Source organism: Saccopteryx leptura, chromosome 1 (genome assembly GCF_036850995.1).
Source record: "Saccopteryx leptura isolate mSacLep1 chromosome 1, mSacLep1_pri_phased_curated, whole genome shotgun sequence".
In the NCBI taxonomy this organism is placed as follows: Eukaryota; Metazoa; Chordata; class Mammalia; order Chiroptera; family Emballonuridae; genus Saccopteryx; species Saccopteryx leptura.
Window position 1 is genome coordinate 312,169,402 of NC_089503.1, and position 26,575 is coordinate 312,195,976.

Here is a 26,575-nt window from a genome sequence, read left to right on the forward strand (position 1 = left end):
TAGTGTTGAAAGTGTTACTGCAGTGAGATTCAGGATGATGGACCTTTAATAAATGGTTAGTAGCAAATGGTGGTGGTTTGAATTGGCATATGTTAAATTGTTTACAGTGAACTAAAAGTCTCAAGTTAATTTTGTTGATTTTATTTTAAGTTAAGCTTAATATCTGGCCAGAATTGAAATTTTGATGTGGTGCTTTTTTTGCCCAGTAACTGAAATACAGATCTTAACATCTATTTTGCATTTCTACTCTTTTGCTAGGATAATTTAGAAAGTTTCCTGGCTTTTAATGTGGGATGTAGTTTCTGCTGCCCAGTGACTTCATCCTTCTGTTCCTTCCTTTTCTCTTTGTCTCTCTTTTTGTACATCCACCCACATAGGAACATTTAAGATTTCTTGAACCTGACAAAGAATTTCTTCATTTGAATTTTAAACAAAGCACATCATACTTATTCTTAGTCGTTGAAAAGCTAAGCTATACTTGATCCAGCTGGCAATGCATAGTCACAGTAATTTGCAAAACTTTATAAACCGAAGCTTTGGAATGTCTCCATAGATGTTCCTCAATTGAAAAATTCAATTTCAAATGCCTGTTTCTACTTGTTTATAATTTTTCTAAAAAATACTCCCAACATCTCTTTTCTAACAGATTTCAGACTTAAGGAATTGTTTTTTAATTTAAAAGTGTGGTCATACTGAATACTCAAAATTTGAACAAGAATAAAAAATTTTATCGTCATTTATTGTATGGTATTTAGAACTGTTAAAGTGCTACAGGAAGAATTATGATCTTAGGTATATTCTATATATAACTTGAATTCATTTTTTAAATTACAAATCTTCTCAATTTCACTGAAATAGCTTTATAAAGACTGATTTTCATTGTTAAATTGGTTGTATTGTCATGGGAACTACCATCCTGTAGATTTGAAATAGATCCAAAAAGCTGTGGGAAGACATTAAGATACCGTTGGCACAAGGGGGCACTTTAGCAGTACTTCAAGGATTTTTATGTCTTACCCCAACCTCAGAATCACCTTTCTTTCATCATAAAAACATCACTTTTCTCCAGATTTTAAAAATGTTTTCTATTCTTCAGGATCATCTGTAGTTGTAGCTATAGTTATAGTCACCCTTTCTCTGGATACTTTGAATGTGTAACACTCAGAAGGAGGAGTTTAGATCATCACAGCCTACCAATTGATGCTAGTGATTAACCTGTTATCTTCTCTAGACTGCAGATATCTGACTAAAAATAAGTTTTGTTATCTTTTCCATAAGATGACATTATTGAAAGTTCAAATTTTTTTTTAAAAAAGAAGGGTTATATGGACATCTTTGTTTTTATAAATGGGTCAGTATGTTATTTATATTGGGCTTTTAATTCCTATTGCTTGTCAGAGGATGATATAAAGCCTATGCTTACATAATAATGAATTCTCTCATACGCAGAAGGAACCATCCTGGTTATCAGTGGCATTTCCAGTGGCAGGGAGATTAGCCCCCAAACTCTGCCTCTTGCTGTTCATTCAGAAAACCCTTCATGTAAGGCTGGATGAACCCCATGGAGTGTGTGTCAGGTTTACTTAGGCCATGTGTATGTGTGGGGGAATTGAGGGGCAGTGCCACAATTAGAAGAAACCAACCGCCTTGTGTTCTGTGTATTTCATGAGTGTCTTCATGGCTGTCTTAGATGTGGTCCTAGGAGATGGCAGCAGTCATTCAAGGAAAGAGCCACTTTTTGGCTTGAAACTATCTAAATCTAATAACTACCCCTTCCATAACTGATGGAGGTTTTTCTAGGCAAGATAGTGCATTTTCCCTTCTTCCATTATTTTATGGAGTCTCATTACCACAAAATGTATCTTTAATTCTATACAGTATTTTTAGAGGGAAATTAAGAATTTATTCCAATCTCCGAACTAAAGATCTTTGTTTAAAAGGGGATGCTGGTAGAGTAGACTGTGAACACTGGCATCCTACTTTCTTGAACATTAGAGCTCTCATCTCTGATTTCTTTGACTCCCCTCCCCTCTCCTCCCCTCCCCTCCCCTCCCCTCCCTCCCCTCCCCTCTCCCCCCTCCCTTCCCCTCCCTTCCTTCCTTCCTTCCCCATTCTCTGTCTTCCAATTTCCTCCACCTATCTTTTTGTGTGTGTGACAGACAGAGAGAGGGACAGATAGGGACAGACAGACAGGAAGGGAGAGAATAGAAATGCATCCATTCTTCGTTGCGACACCTTAGTTGTTCATTGATTGCTTTCTCATATGTCCTTGACCAGGGGGCTACAGCAGACCGAGTGACCTCTTGCTCAAGCCAGTGACCTTGGGCTCAAGCTGGTGAGCCTTGCTCAAACCATACGAGCCTGCGCTCAGGCTGGCAACCTCGAGGTTTCGAACCTGGGTCCTCCACTTCCCAGTCTGACACTCTATCCTCTGTGCCACTGCCTGGTCAGGCTCTGCCTTTTTAAAAACTAGTGCTTACACCTTTGCCTTTAACTAGGATTATTTTTAGTGTGTGTTATATTTCAAGTATATAACTTGATTAATTTAATTTTTATGGTTATCTGTGAATTTCTCTTTCACCATAATATTGATATTAAAAAATCTAACAAAATTTTTTTTCATGATTTTTTCTTAACTTTACCCCAGACTAGGTAGACAGATGTTCTTTATCATACCTCATATTTTAAATGTCCATTATAAATGACACAATGTACTTTTGGAAAGGTAAAACTCTGAGAAATAGAGTTAACTGTGCTTACTAAGAGAAACAGATTTCTCTTGAGATGTAAAATTTTTTATAAGTGTTGATAGGTTGTTTTCAATTTTTGGAAAAGCTGTCAATTTTATATAAGGGGAACGTCATTGAACCAGAAGTCAGGAGGTCTTAATTCTGTGGTGTATTAACTTACTTTATGGGTTTCCTGTTCTCTAAAATAGGAATATTTAGCTGGTCATATAGATATATTACATAAAATTATAGTATGTATTAACAAGGAATTATTATTGTGATTATTTTTATATAACTATTGCATACAGTTCTTTCATTCTTTTTTTAAAGATTCCAAATCTATGCAAGACGGCTGGGGGGAGAGTGACGGGCCAGTGACAGGAACTCGCCATCCCAGCTGGGAAGAGGATGATGATGGAGGAGTCTGGAACACCGCTGGCTCTCAGGGAAGTGCTTCCTCCCACAACTCAGCAAGCTGGGGACAAGGAGGAAAGAAACAAATGAAGGTAGTTTGCTTTCTGAATATTTGAGCTTGTTTATTCATTCTCAGAAGACAGAAGTGAGAATTTTTTAATGGAAAAAGTTAGGGCAGCTGGAGTCCCTGAGGTCCTAAGTAAGAAAGAAAAATAATTTTCTTGGGAACAAATAACTACTTCCTCTTTACCCTTCTGTTTCTTTCCCCATGGCTTAGAAACAATGGACTACAGAACTGTTGCTATGGGTAAAAGGGAATTTTCAAAAATGGGAGATTTTTTTTTTTTTACTTTTAGTTTCCACATTGTACTTATTCTTTGGAAGCTTTCAAGGCACACTTTATATTTTTATGCTTTTTTTTCTAAAGCCAAGGAAGTTCTTAGAAAAATCCCAGTGAATATGTATATAAACCAAATTAACTCTAGTGGCACATAGCGTGGCTGGTTTTTATCTAAGTCAGGAAATTCTAAGTTCCAGAGCCCTTTTCCCAACGAAATGAAGTGCCAGTGTGTAACCCTGCTGCAGCAACGAGATGGAACATAACCCTTTAGCGCAGGTTATGTTATAAACTTTTCACTCTCCCTGTCTTAGGAACGCTCAGTTTCTTATTGGATTTGCATAGTGTGATGAAGACTTTGGTTTTTAGCCTAGAGTACCAGTCTTTGAACCTGAACCACTCTCTCAGCAGAAGCACTCTTTTTTCATTCTAGTCTTTCATTGCACAAATAAAGTATTTTAAAAGATTTTATTTAGGCTCTGGCCAGTTAGCTCAATTAAGAGTGTCATCCCAAAGCAAGAAGGTTGCGGGTTTAATCCCCAGTCAGGGCACACACTGGAAGCAACCAGTGAGTGCATGACTGAGTGGAACAACAAAAGAATGTTTTCCTTTCCCCTCCCCTTTCTTTCCCTTTCTTCTGTTTCTCTGAAATCAATAAAAAAAATTAAGCCCTGGCCAATAGCTTGGTTGATTGGAACATCGTACTGGAGTATGGAGGTTTCCAGTGCATTTCCCTGGTCAGGGCACATAGAGGAGCAGCTCCATATTTCTGTCTCTGCCTGCCTCTCTCAAAAATAAAATAATAATAATAAAAAGATTTTATTTATTGATGATAGAGAAAGAGAAAGGCAGGGGGAGGAGTAGGAGGCATCAGCTTATAATTGTTTCTCATATGTGCCTTTACCAGGTAAGCACTGGGTTTCAAACCAGTGATTTCAGCATTACAGGTAGCCGCTCTATCCACTGCTCCAACACAGGTCAGGCTCCACAAATACCTTGATAGAAATAAGAAATGAGCAGCCATATATTTACTTTCAACTTGGGAAGCTTGTTACTCTATGAAACACTTCAGAACTAATATCTTCCCAGGTTTCAAATACTTCATGCCGCCTAAGAAGCTCTTCAGCTGGCTAAGGGGCTGCGCTTTCATCCCCTTTGCATATGGAATATTAATTTTGTTCTTCATACAGCAGCTCTTATAGCACAAGAATACAGGTCGTTGCTATTAGACATTTTGTTTAAACATCAATTCACAGTGTCTCTTTTTTAAAGACTTTTATTTCTTACTCTGGTCACAAAGGAACTATTCAACATTCTTTTGCACTCAATTTTTTTGAGTATGCTGAGGCTTTTTTGTTATTTACGAATAACAACAAAACCAAATTAGAAAACAGTTCAGAAGACTGCTGATTGAAAGAATGCAACTGAAAACTGAGTGGAAGTTATTAGCCCACTCAGGTAACCACCGAGACTTAATTAAGTTAATTGGGAATTAAATGTTTCTGCTCCATGACTAATGATTCTGACTTTTCATATTTGAGAGCTTTTTTCTTTTTTAATTGTGGTCAAATACAGTTGACATAAAATTTACTATGTTAACCATTTTTAAGTGTATAGTTCAGTGGCACTAAATACAGTACATTGTTGTATTGCTATCACCTCCATCTATCCACAAAACTTTCTTTATCTTGCAAAACAAATTCTGTACCCATTAAATGCTCCCCTCCCTACAGTGAGGGTTTTCTTTTAACCTTAAAATGTGTAACTGAACTTAAGTACCTTATTACTTTCAAGAATAATAAAATTGATATGACAGGTATCATCAGAACACAAACAGATCTTTATTTTATTTTATTTTTTAGTGAGGGAAGAGAGCAAGGGAGAGAGATGAGAAGCATCAACTCATAGTTGCAGCACCTTAGTTGTTCATTCCTTTTTCATATGTGCCTTGACTGGGGGGAGCTGAACCAAGGAGCTTGAGCTCCTTGCTCAAGCCAGTGACCATGGGGTCATGTCTATGATCCCACACTCAAGCAGGCAACATTGGGGTTTCAAATCTGGGCCCTCTGCCTCCCAGGCTGACCCTCTATCCACTGTGCCACCGCCTGGTCAGGCCAGATTTTTTTCTTTTTAACAGACAGAATTTTTTAATTGCAGAGTGTACAAGTTCCCAAAGCACCATCACCCCTTTCCCCAGCAAGTCCTCATCATAGTTCCACCTGCTTTCTCTATAGTAGTGAAAGGGGAGCTGGTGATCAATGTTTTGTTCAGGGGAGAAACTAGCTTATCTCTTTAAAAAACAAACAAAAACCCACATCTGCCTTATTTTGCAGTAAGATCAGTGATGGTATTCTCTGCTAGGCTTTTTTTTTTCCATTGGGGGCCCATGTCTTATACTGTGAAGCAAACAGATGAAAGTATGACAGGGATGAGTTCTTCCTTGTATGCACACAGAGAATAATGATGAGTGCAATTGTGCTTCCTTTCAGATAGCACACACTAGCATCAAACTTTTTTTTTCTCCTGATACTGACTGGCTTTGGTTACAAGGAGATACAAGTACTAGCATACAAACATTGAAATTTACAAAATCTGATATTGACTGTATTTTTCCAGTTATATTTCTAATTCAGTGTGACAAAATAAGAATGAAAACATATATTTAAAGCTTGTTACTCTTTTAGACAAATATCTAAAATAACAAAATAAACAGTTAAAGAGGAATAATTAGGGTTCAAAAGGTTTGGTTCTTCCTTTTCTATCAGTACTTATGTAACTCAGATATGAAGTTGAAAAAAATAATTTGGTTCTGAGGTTACATATTTCTTTTCTGTAGTGCTCACTAAAAGGAGGAAACAATGATTCATGGATGAATCCTCTTGCCAAACAGTTTTCAAATATGGGATTGCTGGTAAGTTTTATTTTTTCATATGTGTAATGTATGTTGACTTCTAGTACAAATTTTAAGATCACTGCCACATTTAGTACAAAATTTAGTACTACCGATTTACAAACTAAACAGTGTTCATGATTTGGATTCAACAATATTTGTTCTGTAATTATTTAAAAGTTATTTTATTTTTTATTAGTAGTCCATGTATCATTTTCTTTAGGCAGCTAGGAAAGAAAGAGACAGGCACTTATAATTTATATTTTTCCCTAACTACTGTTTCAGTTTTAATAGTACCATTTAAAAAAAAAAAACAACAACAGTAAAATAACTAAAGAAACTATTTGTGACTAATTATAGAGGGAATTATTGTAGATCTTTTTTGGAGGCAGGGGGTTTCTCAGTAACATTAGTGGGACACCCTGTACCTGGTGCCAAAAGACAAATGACTTTGACTTGGCTGCACATTTCAAGATTTGATGACTTGACAAGTCACAAGAAGAAGTTGTCATCATTTGGCTGCTACTCATGAAATTTGATCCTGAGCTGACTGGAACTTGAGAACAGGGGTTTGTTTCTAGAAGCAGTTGTTTAGCCATTGCTTTATCCATAGATTTACTGAAGCTAATTCTACTTAAAACTCAAGTTTAGGAATATAGGCACCAGCAGGAATCAAATTAGTTATATTAACCCTTTGAGTAGTACAAACATTCATGTCCGTCCTCGTGCCTCCTGACCATCCAGAGTACAATTGATTTATTTTAAAAATGTGTAAGGCAACATTAAAAAAAGGCAAATGTATGTTGTTCTTGTTTTCATAAATTAGTTAACATGATTTTAAGTTAATAAAACTGTACTGGAACTAATTTCATTTTTGGGAAAAAAAAAAAAAACTCACTCCCCGGGGTCAGCGAGCATGAAAAAAACTCACTACTCAAAGGGTTAAAAATGTTACTGCCTTCATTCCAAAGGCCCTTTATAGTGCCAGTTGTCAGATGTGACTCTTACGTGAATAATGCCATTTCTTCTTTGATTCAAACTTTTAATTTTCCCTCACTGTTCTTTACTTTTCAGAGTCAAACTGAAGATAATCCAAGCAGCAAAATGGACTTGTCTGTAGGTGTGTATCATCCCACTAACATGAATGAAATATTGTTAACAACATCCTCCTGGGATCCCCTGCCCAGTTTGAATTGTGATGAGTGCAGTTCTGTAGACACATATTAAACACTTACTCTGTGAAAGGTACCATGCCAGACACTAGATAGAGGCTGAAAACTCAAATGACTGCAAGAACCAAGAAAGCAATGTAAATAAGTGGTGCATGCCACGTGTAAGAAACTGCGACTTGGAGGCCATTGGTTAGCTGCGGAGAGCATATGTGCCACTGAAGGAATCTGCCTTGCTCAGCTCCTAGCAGGTGTTGCCATGGAGGAGCTCAGGCTCAGCTTTGCCAGATTTCCGGTTTTTGAAGAGATGCCAGAAGAAATTTAGATGTATATTGATATCCTGATTCTTAAATATTAGAAGCTAATTCAGATTTTTTAAAATGCTGTGTGTGTAGCCAAACGAAGTATGTCTGTGGCCCTGCCAGACTCAGCTCTCAGGTTGCCAGTCCTGCCTGCCCTGGGATGTTTTGTTATTGACAGACCATCCCATTATAACTGGAGCAGATGCAGGGTCAGCCCTTCGTCTGTGGGATCTTCAAAAGGATGCTGTTGCTTACCCTGAGGGACTTAAAATGAATCCAACCAAGAAAATAAAATAGTCCTGGGTGATGTTTATCATCTCTGATATTTTAAATATGATAACTAAGAAATAAGCTTCCCAAGACACTAATTGTGCCAGTGTACAATAGCAAATTTATAGAGCTGTGAAAGGAAAGTGGAAATAATCATTGCACCTGGGAAACTGCATTGCACGAGTAATGTGGCACACTGTTTCCTGTGTTCAGGGTCTAAATTTTAGAGGCAAAGGTTATGCCTCTTTGACCTTTTTCTTCCTAATAACTGTGTTTCACAATCTCAACCATTTATCTTTAACAGATGCTATATAAGAGCAACAAGAAACATATTCTTTCATTAGGACATTTGAATTTGAGCAAGGCGTATGCATCAAGCATATGAATAACCAGTCTAAAATGATTTTTAAGTCAGATTTTTACCAGGTTAGCCATAAGACTCTCTTTCAGTCTTCCACAGAAAACAAACTACAACTGATACATGTTGGGTTTGTTTGTTTTTTTTAATGTAGAAAAAAGGACTCACTTGTGTTTTAGGGAGGATCACCAGCAGCTTGAACCATTGAGAGCTCTTCTGGTCTTATACCCAGCACCCCAGGGAAGAGAGTGGGGCAGATCACTTGGTCATGAGGGAGACACTGATTCTTGAAATTTTTACTTCTTCTGTGGTCCTTTCAGGGAGCCTCACAGATAAAAAGTTTGATGTGGACAAGCGAGCAATGAATCTCGGGGATTTTAATGATATCATGAGGAAGGATCGATCTGGGTTCCGTCCACCTAATTCCAAAGACATGGGAACCACAGATAGTGGGCCTTATTTTGAGAAGGTGAGTCAAATCCTTTCTTTAAGATAGTAATTTATGAGAACCACTTTGGTTTCTATTTGTCTTTTGATAGTTTATTCCAGGAAGAAGCATAGTATTACTGAGCAAAATTAATGAAAAAAAATACAGACATCACCTGATTTAACTGGTGACATGAAAACAGTTGATGCCAACAGGTGATTAGGCAGGCTATAGAACCATCTGTCTTTAGGATGTGGATGTGAGTGAGTATTGTGAAGAAGGTGTAAGTTTTGGAAAATTTATGAAGTTTGGTGGGGGGAAATTGTCTAACTTTATAGTGAGAGAAATACACACTCAAAACACGTAGAGGAAATTTAAGAGACAAATTTATTCTAAACTTTGTTTCTGCCACTTTGTATAGTTACAAATTAAATTTCAGACCTTGTACAAATACTCTGTCTCCTAAGGCCTTGCCTTCTGTCAAGATAAGCCAAAACTTTCTCCTTTGCTGTTTCTAGGAGAGTTCTTTTGTGATCTTTCTCCATTTCTCTAGTGATTTACTTAGTTACAATGATATAATTTCAAATTCTCAACTACCTAATTTAAGTCATGTATAACATTGCTTTTTAATATTTCTAATGGAGGAGATTATTCCTTGATTCAGAATACCAATTTTTATATCTGGCACATTTTTGACACCATTGATGCTGGTCCAGACAGCAACATATTTGCAAGAAGATTACTCTGGCTTCTATTTCAACAGCTGCAAAGAGTAATCAATATTAGATGCATAAAAAATAAAGTGTCTGGCAATTTTTGTCTTAGTGCAACGGACAGAATGTGTTACTAACTTAGAGGATAAGAAAAATATATATCAAAGAGAATGACAGATGGTGTCTGTTGGGCAAAGTGTGATGATTATTATCAGATCCAAATTCTATCCTGGTTTATTGCTAATATACTCTAACTTTGTTTATTCCTACTTTTCTGTCTTTTTTCTTCTTGCATTCTGTTGCTTCACTAACCAACACTCACTGTGATTGGCTAACTACTACTTTTCAGCTGACTTTGCCTTTCTCCAATCAAGATGGGTGCCTTGGGGATGAGGCTCCCTGCTCTCCCTTCTCCCCTTCTCCCAGCTACAAGCTGTCTCCCTCTGGTTCCACACTACCCAACGTCAGCCTTGGAGCAATCGGCACAGGGCTCAACCCCCAAAACTTCGCTGCTAGACAAGTAAGGAGGCCTCTCAGATTTATAACTGCTTGGCTGTGGCCTCACGTTGGCCTTGGTCTGCAGTTTATTGCATTATTTGTCTGTCTTGGGAAATTTGTTGATTACTGAATGCACAGAATGATACTAAGTATAGGCTTTAGATCTTTCAGCCCATAGAACCCATCTGTCTTCATGTTTTTTAACATGGATTTTATTTTAAATATGTTTCTGTCTTCTCATTTTTGGTCGTAAGTTCACATTTGGGGATGAGGCTCCCTGCCCTCTACTTAACTAACTAATAACTGCCTTACGAAAATGTTAAAGGGGCTACGTAGTTATCTTGTGTCATCTAATATAACAACATATTTGCCATTTTTTAACATTAGATTAAAAGTCAAGTACTAATAATTTTGAGGTCTTTTCATTTTAATAAAACTTCTAATTGGAAAATAGCAAAACTAGTAAGATTAAGTATTGCAAGGGTATATAGCATCTTAAAATGTAGTGCATTCAAGTACAAAATAAAATAATTACCAAGAGAAAGATAATTTTATTAGATAACTAACCTTAGAGAAAACTAGATGCTGCTCAGATGAAGCAGTGTTTCATTCAGCCTGGAGCGGCCCCTTTCCTAGGGTCTGATTTGTCTTCTGAGCAGGGGCCATGCCACAGAAACAAGACTGGCAGGGCTGGCATGGTGATGCCTACTGGCTTTCGCAGGACCAAGGAGACGCAGTAGACCTCTCTGTATCCCCACAGGAGCTCTGCTGTAGTTTTTGTGGAGAAAACCAAGAATGTAGCCACAGTTCCTTTGTGACAGTGACTCCAATGATGATATTTTCCTAGTCATGGTTCTGTGAGTATGTACTTGTCACTGTGACTTTCACCTCAGAATGTCAGGGAAGAACATTTAATTTTTAGTTGTATTTACTTTGTTTCCACATGATGGCTTTCACATATAAATTAGAGAATGATATAAAACCTTTTACACCGTAGTCCTCAGGATGCATATAGGTTGTTGATAAGCTTTTTAATTGCCTTAGCACATTTTTAAAAAAATGAATTATATTATATCCCCCATGTGTTCAGATCGGTTATCTCTGGATTAGAAGTTACAATTTTTTTTCTTCCTTTGTATTTCACTGTTTCTCTGAATGTTTCCACCAAGGACATGGATATGTATTACTTACATGAACACAGAAGAAACAATTATACCAATATTTGGGGGCAGCTTTTTTGTTCTGGGCCATGGCATAGAAAATATAAAGTAGTCAGAACATTCTTGGTTAATAGTTATTATAAGTATGCTTCCAGGATCACATCATTATCAAATGTTGTTAGTACATAAATGTTAGTACAACAGACCAGCCAAAATGGCTATGCACTGGACTCTAAGGAAGGGTCCTTCCTCTCTGCCTTTTTTGTCTGTGGACTGCTACAAAGTCTATCATGAACCAGGTTGATACACATATTCTAGCTAAATGTAGTCATGGTTTTTTCAGTGTTTTTTTAATTCAGACTTCAAAGTTTTTCTCTTCAAATCACAGAAGATTTCAATCAGCTTGGTAACTTTAATTTTAATTTATATAGTATATAGCTTTCTAAGTTAAACACTGTAGTTGAGGCAAATTTCACCAGTAACTGTTAGGACTTAGGTCATCATGAAAGCCTCACATATAACATTAAAGTATTAGAAATAGCCAGATAAATCACCATTAACACATGCACATCCTTCTGATGACCATTTTTCTAATTTATAAATATAACCCTTGAAAAAAAGACTCAGCCAGTATGATTGCCACTAAATATATTGCTGTGCAAAAATTAGCTACTTCTGAGCCAAGGAAATGACCAGCTTGTGGTGCCAAGGTTCCATATTAGAAAAATACAGAAGAAAAAAAATAGAGAAGTTACTTTTGACAGACCATTGTTGTCTTCTCTATAATACTAAGTGCACCAGATACATCAAAGTGCTTGGTATGGCTTTAGAGACATTTGATATTGAAAACCTGCAATCTTTGAAGGAAGCAGGTTGAATCTGTCTACTGGAATTAGGAAAGTAGGGCTTGATTTAAAAAAAAACACACAAAAAAACTACAAAGAGCAAGATTTTTTAATACTTCTTACCAGAAGAGAGACTCGAAGAGGTTTAAAATGAACCTCTCAATGTAATGGTAAGATTATTACTTTGATAGTAAAGTGTAAGTAAGAAAGATCTTAGTAAAATATTCTGCACATGGTGTCTTAGACCACTGAGCAATCCTGATTTTGTAGAATTTTCTTAGCAAAATAAATGTTTTCTATTTTCCTGGGAACAATTAGTAGCTAAGCTACTACCATGATCACAGAAAAGTTCTCACGTAAGCCATTTCACCTTATGGGGACAGTTTGATTAGTAAGATAGGAGAAGCAACAGATGTATACTGGAACATTCTTGGTTAATAGTTATTATAAGTATGCTTCCAGGATCACATCAGAATTTTTAAAATTAAAGTTCTTTTTACGTTTAAACAATCTTTTGGGTGATTTAAAATTTATGGTGGATCTTGATTTATTTTGAGATAAACATATTTTTGATTGCCATTTCTACTTTATGTTCATAATCATTTTTATTTTCAATGCTTTTAACTTTATTTCCCTGTAGCAGTCCCGTAATCTATTTTGAATCATTAAGTCATTAAATGTCTTCAGTGTTCTAGAACTTAATGGTGCCATTACAATTTTTTTTTTAAATACCTTCCCCATGATTCCAGGAATAAGATGATGGTGGTGCCTTCACTTCGTTGTACACATACTTGGTGTAAGCAATGGTATAGCCGTCTTTCACCGATGATGTTCAGTGGGACATTTTCAAGTATAAGAAATCAGTGGGTTGTGTATATTTGTAAATGAAATGATGTGCTCATCCTACAGAGCAGGGCTTAATACTGAGCTCTGGGAATACAAAGAAGGAATTATTAAGCTGGTAATAGAAAGACAGCATGGAGAATAACTATAATGTGACTTGATGATGGATGTTAACAAAGAGTTTTGAAGTGTTTTGAGAACATAGAGGTAGGCTTAGTTAATTTGAGTATAAAATGAGGAAGAAGGTTTTGGGGAAAACTTTCTTGATGCAGATGACCCTTAAACTGGGCCTTGAAGAGGCCAAATGAAGTTGGTGTAGAAAATGACCTCAGTCAGAGGGAATACAGTGTTGAGTATCACATATGATATCTTTGCTAAAGGACTTTTCTCAGAAAGGAAGGGCCATAATGTAGCCCTGCTTTCTGTAGCTTTTTGATTGGAATAGTCTGAAAGTGCTCCAGTGAGTTGATCCTCCAAAAATCAGGGAGTTAATTTGGTTTTTAGCTAGACCAGGGGTAGTCAACCTTTTTATACCTACCGCCCACTTTTGTATCTCTGTTAGTAGTAAAATTTTCTAACCGCCTACCAGTTCCACAGTTATGGTGATTTATAAAGTAGGGAAGTAACTTTACACTATGAAATTTATAAAGCAGAGTTACAGCAAGTTAAAGCATATAATAATAATTACTTACCAAGTACTTTATGTCGGATTTTTGCTAAGTTTGGCAGAATAAATCTTTATAAAACAACTTACTATAGTTAAATCTTTTTATTTAGGCCCTGGCTGGTTGGCTCAGCGGTAGAGCGTCGGCCTGGCGTGCGGGGGACCCGGGTTCGATTTCCGGCCAGGGCACATAGGAGAAGCGCCCATTTGCTTCTCCACCCCCCCCCCTTCCTCTCTGTCTCTCTCTTCCCCTCCCGCAGCCAAGGCTCCATTGGAGCAAAGATGGCCCGGGCGCTGGGGATGGCTCCTTGGCCTCTGCCCCAGGTGCTAGAGTGGCTCTGGTCACGGCAGAGCGACACCCCGGAGGGGCAGAGCATCGCCCCCTGGTGGGCAGAGCGTCGCCCCTGGTGGGCATGCCGGGTGGATCCCGGTCGGGCGCATGCGGGAGTCTGTCTGACTGTCTCTCCCCGTTTCCAGCTTCAGGAAAAAAAAAATCTTTTTATTTATACTTTGGTTGCTCTGCTACTGCCCATCATGAAAGCTGGAACGCCCACTAGTGGGTGGTAGGGACCAGGTTGACTACCACTGAACTAGACTAATAGTCATACATTTAAATAAGAAGTTACAGGTGAGTAATGTTTGTTTTGATGTCCCTGTAATAAGTTTCTTTCTCCTTTTCCCATTATTTTAATCTCGCTCTGTGATTGATTCAGATTTCCTCATCTAGCAAAGAAAGGACCAAGCAGACCCAAAACAGGGAAGGGTGTTCAGATCTGGAGTTAGGGTCTTCATGGATCTAAGCTTATAATCAGGTAGCATTGATTTTGTGATTGAACTAACCCAGTGGTTGGCAAACCGCGGCTCACAAGCCACATGCGGCTCTTTGGCCCCTTGACTGTGGCTCTTCCACAAAATACCACATGCAGGCGCTACCTCGATAAGGAATGTACCTACCTATATAGTTTAAGTTTGAAAAATTTGGCACTCAAAAGAAGTTTCAGTTGTTGTACTGTTGATATTTGGCTCTGTTGACTAATGAGTTTGCCTACCACTGAACTAATCAATGCAGAGAAATAATATCATGTGCTGGTTTACAATATTATTCATAAGCCTGCATTTTTACTCAGGTGCCTTTCAAGATGGATCTCAGATTATAAGGCTTGAGAGTAAATTTGGTAAACCCAGTCTTAAGAAAGTTGAAACAAATGTTACATTGCCTATACCTTTCTGTTACAATAAAAAAAAATGAGTGCCCTTTTATAACATTTGACTAAGTTTAACCCTTTTGGTTTGTAGAGTTAAACAGACTATAGGGGTAGTAATAATGATATGCCCATGATCAAATTTGGATAATTTTTCTGAGCATTCCAAGATCAGGAATTCTTCAGGTATAAAATTCTGTGATTCCATGGAACAGAGAGTATGATTCTTCTGAGGGATAGAAAACCTGAACTGTTTCTTATTTGCATTTTCTTATATTAACAAAAAGCCTTACAATTGCTGTTATGTTTGCAGGGTGGCAATCATGGTTTGTTTGGAAATAGCACAGCACAATCGAGAGGTATGCACACCCCAGTGCAGCCAATAAATTCTTCTCCTAGTCTCCGGGCGCAAGTGCCTCCCCAGTTTATTTCCCCCCAGGTAAGCAGTTGTGTGTTTCCACAGTGCAAAAGTAAATCCCATCCAGGTGGTTACCAGTTAACTGACTGGTTTTGTGGGCATAAAAGAAATAGTAGTAGGCTATTAAATTTGAAAAACCCATATGCCAAGGACCAAAAATTTTAAAACAAAATATCACTTCTTTTTTATTGTATTGTGCATATAAAGTAGATGTTTTTGTATGAAAAGCATTATGGTTATATTCCTTTTATATCTATGTTTTATAATACTGTGTTGATTTTTTAATTGAATATGGTTAAAACTACTTTATAAATTCTGTTCTGTCAACATTCAGAAGTTGGTTACCCTCAAGGATTCACCCACAAATGAACCATAGAATTGCCAGGTTCTTGATTATTCTCAAAAGTTAGGAGGAATGATCTGCTAAAATAAAGGCTAGGTGCTCTGGGTGGAGTTTTAGAACTAAAGAAGTGGTGGAGACTTATTCATAGAGCAGCTCTGTAAGACATAGTCTTTGGATACCACGGGAACCTTTTTGGTCTATTTCTTAGTAGGAGATATGGAATGAATTGTTTGGGGAATACAGGTGAGAAATTTGTCCCAGTCCACCACATACTGTTCCTCGTGCCTTTTTGTGAAAAAAAAAAAGGGGCTCAGGTGCAAGTAAAAGTGAATGAGCTTGTGTAAGGATTCAGTTTGTAACCTTGGTCTCCTTAGAATGTTTAATGAACTAAATAAGAGCAAGAGCTTTGAGTCCCATCATATAAAAGGTGGTGGGGCACTTACTAGATCCAGCCAACAGGTTGTAAAGGGTCAAGTTTTGTTTAGTTTTTTGTTTTTGTTTTCTTAAATGAGAAGCGAGGAGGCAGAGACTGACTCCCACATGTGCCCTGACTGGGATCCACCTGGCAAGCACCCAATGGGGCAATGTTCTGTACATCTGGGGCTCTTGCTCTATTGCTTTGTAACCCAGCTATTTTAGCACCTGAGGCGAGGCCATGGAGTTTTCCTCAGCACCCGGGGCCAGCTTGCTCCAACCAAGCCATGGCTGCAGAAGGAAGAGAGGGGGAGAGGTGGAGGAGAAGCAAAATGATCACTTCTCCTGTGTGCCCTAACCAGGAATCGAACCTGGGACATCCACAGGCAGGCTGACGCTCTACCACTGAGCCAACTGGCCAGGGCCAGTTTAGTTTTTTGAAATGCCTTTTAAGACAAAAGCTTAAAGTAATTTATTTGAAACCATAATCTATACATTTCAAATCCTGTTTGTGACATTGAATCCACGTCTGTCTTAGTAGAGAATAAATGCTCATTATGCGCCTCCCATTCCCCATCTTTATGGTCCAGATGTCTTTCTTTCTCTTCATGCTAAGTTCTAGTCATACTTCAAGTCCCAGGTAGTGGTATGCCTTCCAGACAGATCTGTTCCTGACTTCCCCAGCACTTACAGTGGGAGCATCTTAACTCTTGGAGCACTTTCCAGTATGCCTTAGTACTAAATCAGCAGTCGTCCATAGTTGTGGAATGTCTGCAGAATGCCAGGTAGTTTACTGACAGTGTACAGATGAAGAAAATATCATGTCTCCCATTGCTGCTTCCCACAGTTGGTGGTAGTGATAGAAGAAGAGTCAGCAAATAATGTGATAAATGTATAGAAATGTTGAACGAGTTTGGGGAGCTGGGTGCGGCTGCACATTAGCAGTGACATTTACGCTGGGTCTTGAAGAATGAGTCAGTTTGCTGGGCATGGCCAGGTTAAAGATGCCTTCTAGACAGCAAAAGAAGCTTATGCAAGAGGCAGTTATATCTGGAAGAACATAGCACGTTCGGGGAAATGTCTCTAGTTTGAATAATTAGTTTGAGCTTCTGGAAGCATATAGATGCTTTGTAGAGTGGAATAGGAAGAAACTAGTCAATAAATTTGGAACCAAATTTGGAAAATCTGTTTGCCTTGCTAAGGAATTTGGACTTAGTTCTTTGGCCTGCATGGTTTATAACCATTATTTGGGCTCTTACTGAAAAATATTTAAGTTCCAAGGTCTCAGTGTATTGAGTCAGAATCATAGGTGTTGGAGTCTATTCCTCTCCGCCCCAGGTGATATCTGTATGTACCCTAAAGTTTGGCTGCTACTGCTATAGATTGTATAGTATTAGTCAAGACTTTTTTTAGCTGAGTGGCAATATAGGAAAATTTATGTTTTGAAAAGCTAACACTGACAGTGATTAGAGGACATGTTTGAATGGCAGAATTACTAGAGCAAAGGAGATCTATCATGAGGCTAATACAGGAAGGAGTCCAGGAGTTTAGTGGCAGTGGGAATTAGACCTTGTGAAGGTCACCAGTGATCTTTGTGTTGTGGAATACAATGGTTTGTTCTCCAGTTGCTTTTTTTTTTTTTGTATTTTTCTGAAGCTGGAAACGGGGAGAGACAGTCAGACAGACTCCCGCATGCGCCCGACCAGGATCCACCCGGCACGCCCACCAGGGGCGATGCTCTGCCCACCAGGGGGCGATGCTCTGCCGCGACCAGAGCCACTCTAGCGCCTGGGGCAGAGGCCAAGGAGCCATCCCCAGCGCCCGGGCCATCTTTGCTCCAATGGAGCCTTGGCTGCGGGAGGGGAAGAGAGAGACAGAGAGGAAGGGGCGGGGGCGGAGAAGCAAATGGGCGCTTCTCCTATGAGCCCTGGCCGGAAATCGAACCCGGGTCCCCCGCACGCCAGGCCGACGCTCTGCCGCTGAGCCAACCGGCCAGGGCCCCTATCTCCTTTTTAAATTCCTTCTCACTCCCCAACCTTTAAACATCAGAATGCCCCAGTCTCAATACTCAAACTCTTCTTACCATCTTCAGCGACTGCTATGGTAGAAGTGGAATGACTTGAAATACTTACAGTTCCAGTATCGTGTTTTTAGCCTAGATCTCTGTTCATAATTCCACCGACTCTGGGGAATCTCTACTAGGATGCTGTAGGTATCTCAAGTTAACATATCTGAAACAGAACTTCTAACTTCATCCCACACTCTCTCCAAAAATACCCTCTTCCTCCAAGTAAATAATACTCTCATGTTGCAAGTGCCCAGGTCACAGACCTCAGAGCTAAATGTAAGTCTTCTCATAGTCCACATCCAGCCCATGAACAGATCCTTCCTTCACAACTTTATGTAGAATGTGACCAATTTTTTCTGTATTTTTCCAAAGTGAGAAGTGTGTGTGTGTGGGGGGGGGGCAGACAGACTCCTGCATGCGCCCAACCGGGATCCACCCAACATGCCCACCAGGGGGTGATGCTCAGCCTCTCTGGGGCATTGCTCCACTGTATTAGAGCCATTCTAGTGCCTGAGGCGGAGGACATGGAGCCTCATCAGCGCCCAGGCCAACTTTGCTCCAGTGAAGCCTTAGCTGGGGGAGGGGAAGAGAAGAGGAAGAGAGAAAGGAGAAGGGAAAGGGTGGAAAAGCAGATGAGCGATTCTCTTGTGTGCCCTGGCCGGGAATCAAACCTGGGACTTGGCTGATGCTCTACCGCTGAGCCAGCCAGCCAGGGCCTGAATCTGACTATTTCTTATCACCCTGCTTATATGATCCCTGGCCTAGCCAACACCATTTCTTTCCTAAAATTGGCCTCCTGACTGGTCCCTGCCCTACTTCATTCGACACTTGCTTGCCTTGAGCCTGTTTTCCACCCAGCATTCAGACTGATCCTCAAAAACTGTGCTGTCCAATGCAGCCATTAGTCCTGTGAGCACTTGAAATGTGACTAATCAAATAGAAGAACTGAATTTTTAATTTTAATTAATTTCAATTTAAATAGCCACAACTGGTTAGTGGCTACAGTATGGACAATACAGATAAGGAACATTTCTATCAGTGTAGAAAGTTAAGGTAAATCATGTTACTCACACCTTCCTGGGGATCCCCGCGTAGCTTTCTCTCTCTCACTGAGAACACAAAACTAACTCATAAACTGGGGTCTTTGAGGCTCTTGGTGATCCTCCACCCTTTCCTGCCACTGGCCCCAGCACACTGAGGATGCTCCTGGATCACTCTTCTCCCATTGACACATGATTCCATCTTTATTTCCTTCGGATCTGCACTTTGGTGCCCCCTTATCAGAGACGCTTTCCCAGGCTGCCATGACCACTATTACTCTCCCTCCCTGTTACAGTCCCCCCAACCCCCACCAGCAGTATAATAAGCTTAATAATGCCAGGATATGTGTCTGCTTTGTTCACGGCTGGATCCTGAACACCCACAACTGTACAGAGCATGGATTTTGAGCTCAGTAAGTTTATTTCGAGTCATGGGAAGGTGCGTTTCTGAATGATTTATAAAGTGGAATTGTTAGGAAAGCACAGTTAACTTCGTCTAAGAGACTTAGGGGCTGCAACTCCGTAGTACTTCTTTGAAAAAGAAAAACACTTGTCTTCTACATTTTTGAAATTTGTTTGTTTAGCAAAACTGGTTAACATTTACTTAATGCATAATGAGGGCAGAGTATTAAACAATAGAATATTAATTTTTCCCTAACATTTTTATATTTTAAAAGAGTTGTGTGGTGTGTGTGTGTGTGTGTGTGTGTGTGTGTGTAGGGAATATAATAGCAACACTGAAGCGGATATGGAAAAAAAACTTCCAGAAACCTCCCCACTCACCTATAATGATAGGTATTATTTCTAAAAGTCCCCTATTCAGATTTTGTTCTGTGTACATGCATGCTTTTCACATAATTGCATTTATGGTTACTATATCCTGCAGTTTTCGTCAGCATTGTGTTGTGTTTTTCTCTGTTATTATATAGTCTTCACATTGATCATTCTTAATGAAGAAGGCATAATGTTCTAACAGGTAGATTTACTTTGATTTCCCTTCCCCTGTTATTAGATATTAATAGTTTCTAAAATTTTATTGTTATAAATAGTGCTATAGAGAAATCCTTACACATAGAACTTTGCTCATATTCTAAATTTAGTTGCTCAAATGAAATTCCTTTGTCAAAGCATATAAACACATAAAGTGTTTGATGGCTATTTTAAAATTTTACATCCAAGTTAACTACTTAATACTTAATAGGGGCAGTCAGTATTTATTTTATTTTATTTATTTATTTTTTTTTACAGAGACAGAGAGAGGGATAGATAGGGACAGACAGGAACGGAGAGAGATGAGAAGCATCAATCATCAGTTTTTCATTGCAACACCTTAGTTCATTGATTGCGTTCTCATATGAGCCTTGACCGTGGGCCTTCAGCAGACTGAGTAACCCCTTGCTCAAGCCAGTGACCTTGGGTCCAAGCTGGTGAGCTTTTGCTCAAACCAGATGAACCCGTGCTAAAGCTGGTGACCTCGGGGTCTCGAACCCAGGTCCTCCACATCCCAGTCCAATGCTCTATCCACTGTGCCACTGCCATTTTTTTCTTAATACAACAAGGATTTATTTTTTTTGTTGTTGGTGATTGATTTTTAGAGATGAAAGAAGGGAGAGAAAGAGAGGAGAAAAATTGCTTTGATGTTTCACTTATTTATGCATTCATTGGTTGATTCTTGTATGTGCCCTGATATGGTGTATCAGGATGATTCTCTAACCAAATGAGCTGCCTGACTAGGGCAGGGGCAGTCAAAAAAAAAAAAAAAAAAAAAATATATATATATATATATATATAGAGAGAGAGAGAGAGAGAGAGAGAGAGATTTTTTTAAGTGAGAGGTGGGGAGGGGCAGGCTCCCACATGTGCCCCAACCAGATCCACCTGGCAAGTCCCCTACACGGTAATTCTCTGATCATCTGGGGCTGCTGATTTCAGTGCCTGAAGTGAGGTCATGGAGCTATCCTCAGCACCACCCAGGGCCAACTTGCTCGAACCATTTAAACCATGGCTGCAGGAGAAAGGGGAGAGGTGTAGAGAAGCAGATGGTCATTTCCCCTGTGTGCCTTTACTGTGAATCGAACCTGGCACTTCCACACACTGGGTGATGCTCTACTGCTGAGTAAACTGGCCAGGGCCAGCAGTCAATATTTAATGTAAAAGTAGAAAGAAGACATTGAAACTAATCTTTAAGATTTATTACTACCAATGTGCCAGGCCTTGGGTTTTTCTACCTTGCCTTCTTCATCCTTATTCAAATATTCAGAAAGTAACATATTCTAGCAGGCTTTTGTCTTGCTTTTAACTTGCTGTCATTTTGCACCTGCAATGCCTTGTTAAATGCCATATTGGCTCCAGCTAGAGCTTCACTTTCTCCAGCCCAGCTGGAAATTGATGGCTTAAGCCAGAATAATTAACTCCCTGCTATGGGAATGTGCAAACCTGTGTTTTAATTACTCTGCAATCAGGTATGAATAGCCATTTGCCAGGAGCTAGAGGTGCTTCTTTCTGGTTCTTCCATATTCATTGGAGAAGGACAGTACATGTGCAGTCTGAAGAAAGGAAAGGCTGAGCAAAGCTAGATTAGAAATCCTCAAAGGGCAAACTTTATAGTTTTTGAAGCTATTTGTGGACCATATAAAATGCTGGCATTTAAATTAAATTATTATATTCCCCCATGTATAAGACGCACCTTTTCCCGAAAAATTTGGGGTCTAAAAACTGAGTGTGTCTTATACAATGGTTGTTCTTGGCTCTGCACTGAGAAATTAAATGAAATACAAGTCAAAAATCTGATCATGTGCCTGACCAAGCAGTGAAGCAATGAATAGAGCGTCGGACTGGGATGTGGAGGACCCAGGTTCAAGACCCCGAGGTTGCCAGCTTGAGCACGGGCTCATATGGCTTGAGCAGAAAGCTCACCAACTTGGACCCAAAGTCGCTGGCTCGAGCAAGGTGTTACTCGGTCTGCTGAAGGCCCATGGTCAAGGCACATATGAGAAAGCAATCAATGAACAACTAAGGTGTCACAACGAAAAACTAATGATTGATGCTTCTCATTTCTCTCCGTTCCTGTCTGTCTGTTCCTATCTATCCCTCTCTCTGACTCTCTCTGTCCCTGTAAAAAAATAAAATAAAATAAATAAATCTGATCATGTTTAGCCTGAAGATGAGGTGCAAGAGAACTTTTAATCATTGTCTCTAGACATTTTGAAAAACCATCTTGTGGAATAAAAACACTTGTGGAATGCATTTCCAAGCATTTGACATGGATTAACTCATAAAATAATTCCTGAAATTAGTAATTTTCCAATTTTGGAGGTAAGGAAAATGAAGCTCAGAAACATTAAATAAGTAACTTGCCCTGAGTCACACATGTAAGAAATGGCAGACCCATGCAGTCTACCTGTAGAACTAAACTTTGTGCTGCTTGCTACTCATGGAAGGGGGATTAAGTTTGTTGTCCTTGCACCAGCTGATTGAATGGGTTCTTTGAAAGAAAGTGCAGAGAAACTCAATTGAGGTCAGATAAAACATCTTAAATGAGTGGTCAAAATATGAGAGGAAGTCCTTTCTCTATCTGGAAGATCCTGCGGCCCAGTCTAGCTCACTCCTGAAAACCATGGAGAAGGAACTAGCTGAGCCATTTGACCTTCTTGACTCTTCTCTGCCTCTCTGTGACTCTGTTTGGTGTGAGAAGCGATGAGTCAGTGTCTCATTTTCAAGTTTGTATTATAGAAGTACTTTAAGCATTTATTTAGTAGCTTATGCAGTATGGTATGTTCTTTTTTATGGCACATTTTGAGTAATAATTTCACTGACAAAAGTCATACTGCCATTAAATATTTCTAGTCTTGCAGATGGCATCCTAATTGTAAAATTTATAACTTGTAGAAAAATTGGAAAGTCTAACAAAAGAATATAAAAGTTTATACATCACTCAGAGATAACCATTGTTTAACACTTTGGTGTATTTCTCCCAGTCGTTTATTATTTTCCATAAATATTTTTCAAGGGAAAAAATGACTCTTACATTAGATCTATTAAGATTCTTTTCACACAAAAATAATTTATTTTGGTAAATTCTGACAGGTCTTTTGTTTATTTGTTTTTTGGTTTTTTTGCTAGGTTTCTGCCTCAATGCTCAAGCAGTTTCCCAACAGTGGCCTGAATCCAGGTCTTTTCAATGTGGGGCCCCAGTTATCTCCTCAACAAATTGCCATGCTGAGCCAGCTTCCACAGATTCCCCAGTTTCAGTTGGTAAGTAGCACATTTTCCTCCTATAACTACAAATATTGTGCTTTTTATTTTTATTTAACTTGATTTGCTGAATTTTATGTGTGCTCCACTGCGGATAATGTGACCAGTAGACTGGGAACTTGGTGGTCCTTTCCTCATGGACACTTGACTCAGTGCACTAGCCCTCTCAGCACCCTCAAAGAGCCCGCCTCAGGGAGACCTCTCTCTTTCTTTCCCATAGGCCTGTCAGCTTCTCTTGCAGCAGCAGCAGCAGCAGCAGTTGTTACAGAACCAGAGAAAGATTTCTCAAGCTGTGCGCCAGCAGCAGGAGCAGCAGGTACAGTCCCTCTAGTATTCTTTTTGAGAAGTACATCTTTGCTTAACCTTTGAGAGGAAAAAAAAATCATATTTAGTCTTTTCCTGTGAAGTTCAGGACGTTGGCTTATCGTGTGTCCATTTTCCCCTGGGCCTGCCAATGTGGACTGCCCCCACAGCTGGCTCGAATGGTGAGTGCTCTCCAGCAGCAGCAGCAGCAGCAGAGGCAGCCTAGCATGAAGCATTCGCCATCTCATCCTGTTGGGCCCAAGCCACATCTGGACAACATGGTGCCCAACACACTGAATGTGGGACTCCCAGATCTTCAAACCAAAGGGCCAATACCTGGATATGGTTCTGGTAAGTTGTCAGTAATGAAAACCACTTTTTTAAAGCCTGCAGTAAAGATTAGATCTGTATTACACTCTGTTTTCACAATAGTCATACAGAGTAGATGGTCATATCCTGTCTTACAGATGAGGTGCCTGAGTTATCAACATCCTGGAGTTCCTATGGTTTTCGGACGCTTACCATACAATCAGTTAATAGCAGAGACAGGGCTCCAACTTCTGACCTCCAAGCAGTCTTTTAGTACTTGTAAGTGGCAATCTGCTCCTCCAGAACTAGGATTTTTAAAAGCCAGGTTAAATACAGGTATTTGAGCATACTGTGAGTGCTACAGGTGCCTGAGGTTATAATCAGCTAAAATATATACAAGTTAAAGTGTTGAGTTCTAATAAAAATTACCTTCTCTTGAAAAAATAGACAACTACAATTAAAATTATAAGGTAAATTAATAAAAATTTTTCTGATATTTGTATTCTGATTTGAATAGAATTAGCACAAGTAAGTTTAAACCTTTGACATTCATCAAGAATTTGTTGGCAGGCAAATCGTAGCTCCTTCAGAACCAGGGAACATGCTGTGAGCAGAATCCAATCAGTGAGGCAACAGTGACTTAAAAATAAAATTTAAGAATTAAAAGGTACCACAGCAAGTTTCTTCTCATTGACATTTAGATTTTATTTTGGTAAAGAAATAATCTGCTTTCCCAACTCAAAAATAAGAGTTGTGGAGACCTGAAATCCATGCTGCTAAGTGAAAAAGTGAACCTGGACAAATGGCCCTGCTCTCTGTGCTCTAGTTCTGTGAGGTGCCCACTTACTACTGGAGTGTCCACATTGCAAGGAAGAGCAAAGACCTCAAGGGCACACCTTGATCCTGAATAGTGTGTTTGTTAGTTAGTTAGTTAGTTTTATTTTTGCAACAGAGACAGAGAGGGACAGACGGACAGGAAGGGAGAGAGATGAGAAGCATCAATTCTTTGTTGTAGCACCTTTGTTGTTCATTGATTGCTTTCTCATATGTGCCTTGACTGGGGGGCTACAGCAGAGCAAGTGACCCTTTGCTCAAGTCAGTGGCCTTTGGGCATAAGCCAGCAACCATGAGGTTATGTCTATGATCTCATGCTCAAGCGAGCTCAAGCCAGCGACCTCAGTGTTTCGCACCTGAGTCCTCCCCATCCCAGTCTGATGCTCTATCCACTGTGCCACCACCTGGTCAGTAGATCCTGAATAGTTTTAAGGGAGTTAATTTCCAGATTTTCAACTTCCATCAACTATACTCTTAAAAATGATCCACTTGAGAACTGACTTCAATTTAATATAACCTTTCTACCACTTCACATAAAAGAAGGGGCAAACTCTCCACCATCCCGAGCATCAAATAAGGAGGAAGCTTACCATAATGACTAATGAAGTTGTCATTATCCCCAGGTTTTCAGTTTTTATCTTCTTCATCATGTTTTCCGTGAAGGATGAAGCTTGACATTTTTTTGATATGTGGTTAGTTGTTCTGAATTTAGACACCATATGTGATTCTAAAGCAAGGCAATGTTGCTTCTTCCATCCCTTTTTGTCAGAGTACATAGTTCTCAAAGTCGAGTCCAGTCAGTTCAAAGCAAAGAGAGCATCTGGAATCTGCAAGCAACTTTTCCACTAGTTTAAATGCAAATAGTTCTTTTCAGCTCTTCTCATTACTCATCCCTAGAGCGTGTCTTAGGTGGAAAGAAAAGCACCCTCAAACAGCTTGAGCATATACAATAGTGACACTTAAATACATATTTTTCACAATGAATCAGGTAAGGCCTGTGGGTAAACTGTTACGTGGTTTCCTTTAGGTGGTGTATATGTTAGTCACTTAATGGTTAAAGGCCTAAAGTCATGATATATTCTAGTGACAGTCAATCCTTACAATATCTTTTATATTTTCTACCTCCTATTAAAAAGTAAAATTTTTTAATAGGCAGTGGCAAGGTGGATGGAGCGTCAGACTGGGACTTGGAGGACCCAGGTTCAAAACCCCAAGGTTGCTGGCTTGAGCAAGGGCTCATCTGGCTTGAGCAAGGGGTTACTTGCTCTGCTGCAGCCCCCTAGTCAAGGCACAAATGAGAAAGCAGTCAAACAACTAAGGAGCCACAATGAAGAATTGATGCTTCTCATCTCTTTTCCTTCCTGTCTGTCCCTATCTGCCCCTCTCTCTGTCTCTGACACAAAAAGAAGTAAAATTAAATGTTTTTTATGAACCTAGTAGTTTTTAGCAGCATATATCTTTCTTATTTACTAAATATATAAAAAAAAATTTCATCATGATGTCTTATTAGATTATTGGTATTATTTGTGGTTATTGTTCTTGTCTTAACTATTCCTAATGACTGAAGGATCAGAGTTGAGTAGACACACATATATACATTTACTAAAGAAATTTTTCATCTTTTATCATACTCCTGCTTCGTAAAAAACTTACAAATTTAGCTATGTATCATAATCCAAATGAAGTAAGGAGAAAGAACATATTGACTTATTAACTTGTCTACATTTGTTAATAGTAAACAAGAGCTAAATTAATTTATTAGATCTTTATT

At 39.1% G+C, this 26,575-nt stretch overlaps 1 protein-coding gene across 4 annotated transcripts in view; it reads left to right on the forward strand.

The window, feature by feature from the left end:
* TNRC6B (trinucleotide repeat containing adaptor 6B) overlaps positions 1-26,575 on the forward strand; it is a 286,705-nt gene that overhangs the window by 227,352 nt on the left and 32,778 nt on the right. For 3 of the 4 annotated variants that reach the window (XM_066358478.1, XM_066358474.1, XM_066358475.1), the window contains 9 exons: positions 3,060-3,235; positions 6,317-6,391; positions 7,445-7,490; positions 8,790-8,938; positions 9,959-10,129; positions 15,135-15,260; positions 23,227-23,358; positions 23,579-23,674; positions 23,832-24,012. In XM_066358478.1, the coding sequence (XP_066214575.1) occupies positions 3,060-3,235; positions 6,317-6,391; positions 7,445-7,490; positions 8,790-8,938; positions 9,959-10,129; positions 15,135-15,260; positions 23,227-23,358; positions 23,579-23,674; positions 23,832-24,012 (1,152 nt within the window). The remainder of the gene's footprint in view (positions 1-3,059; positions 3,236-6,316; positions 6,392-7,444; positions 7,491-8,789; positions 8,939-9,958; positions 10,130-15,134; positions 15,261-23,226; positions 23,359-23,578; positions 23,675-23,831; positions 24,013-26,575) is intronic. The other variant, XM_066358477.1, reaches the window with a different exon arrangement.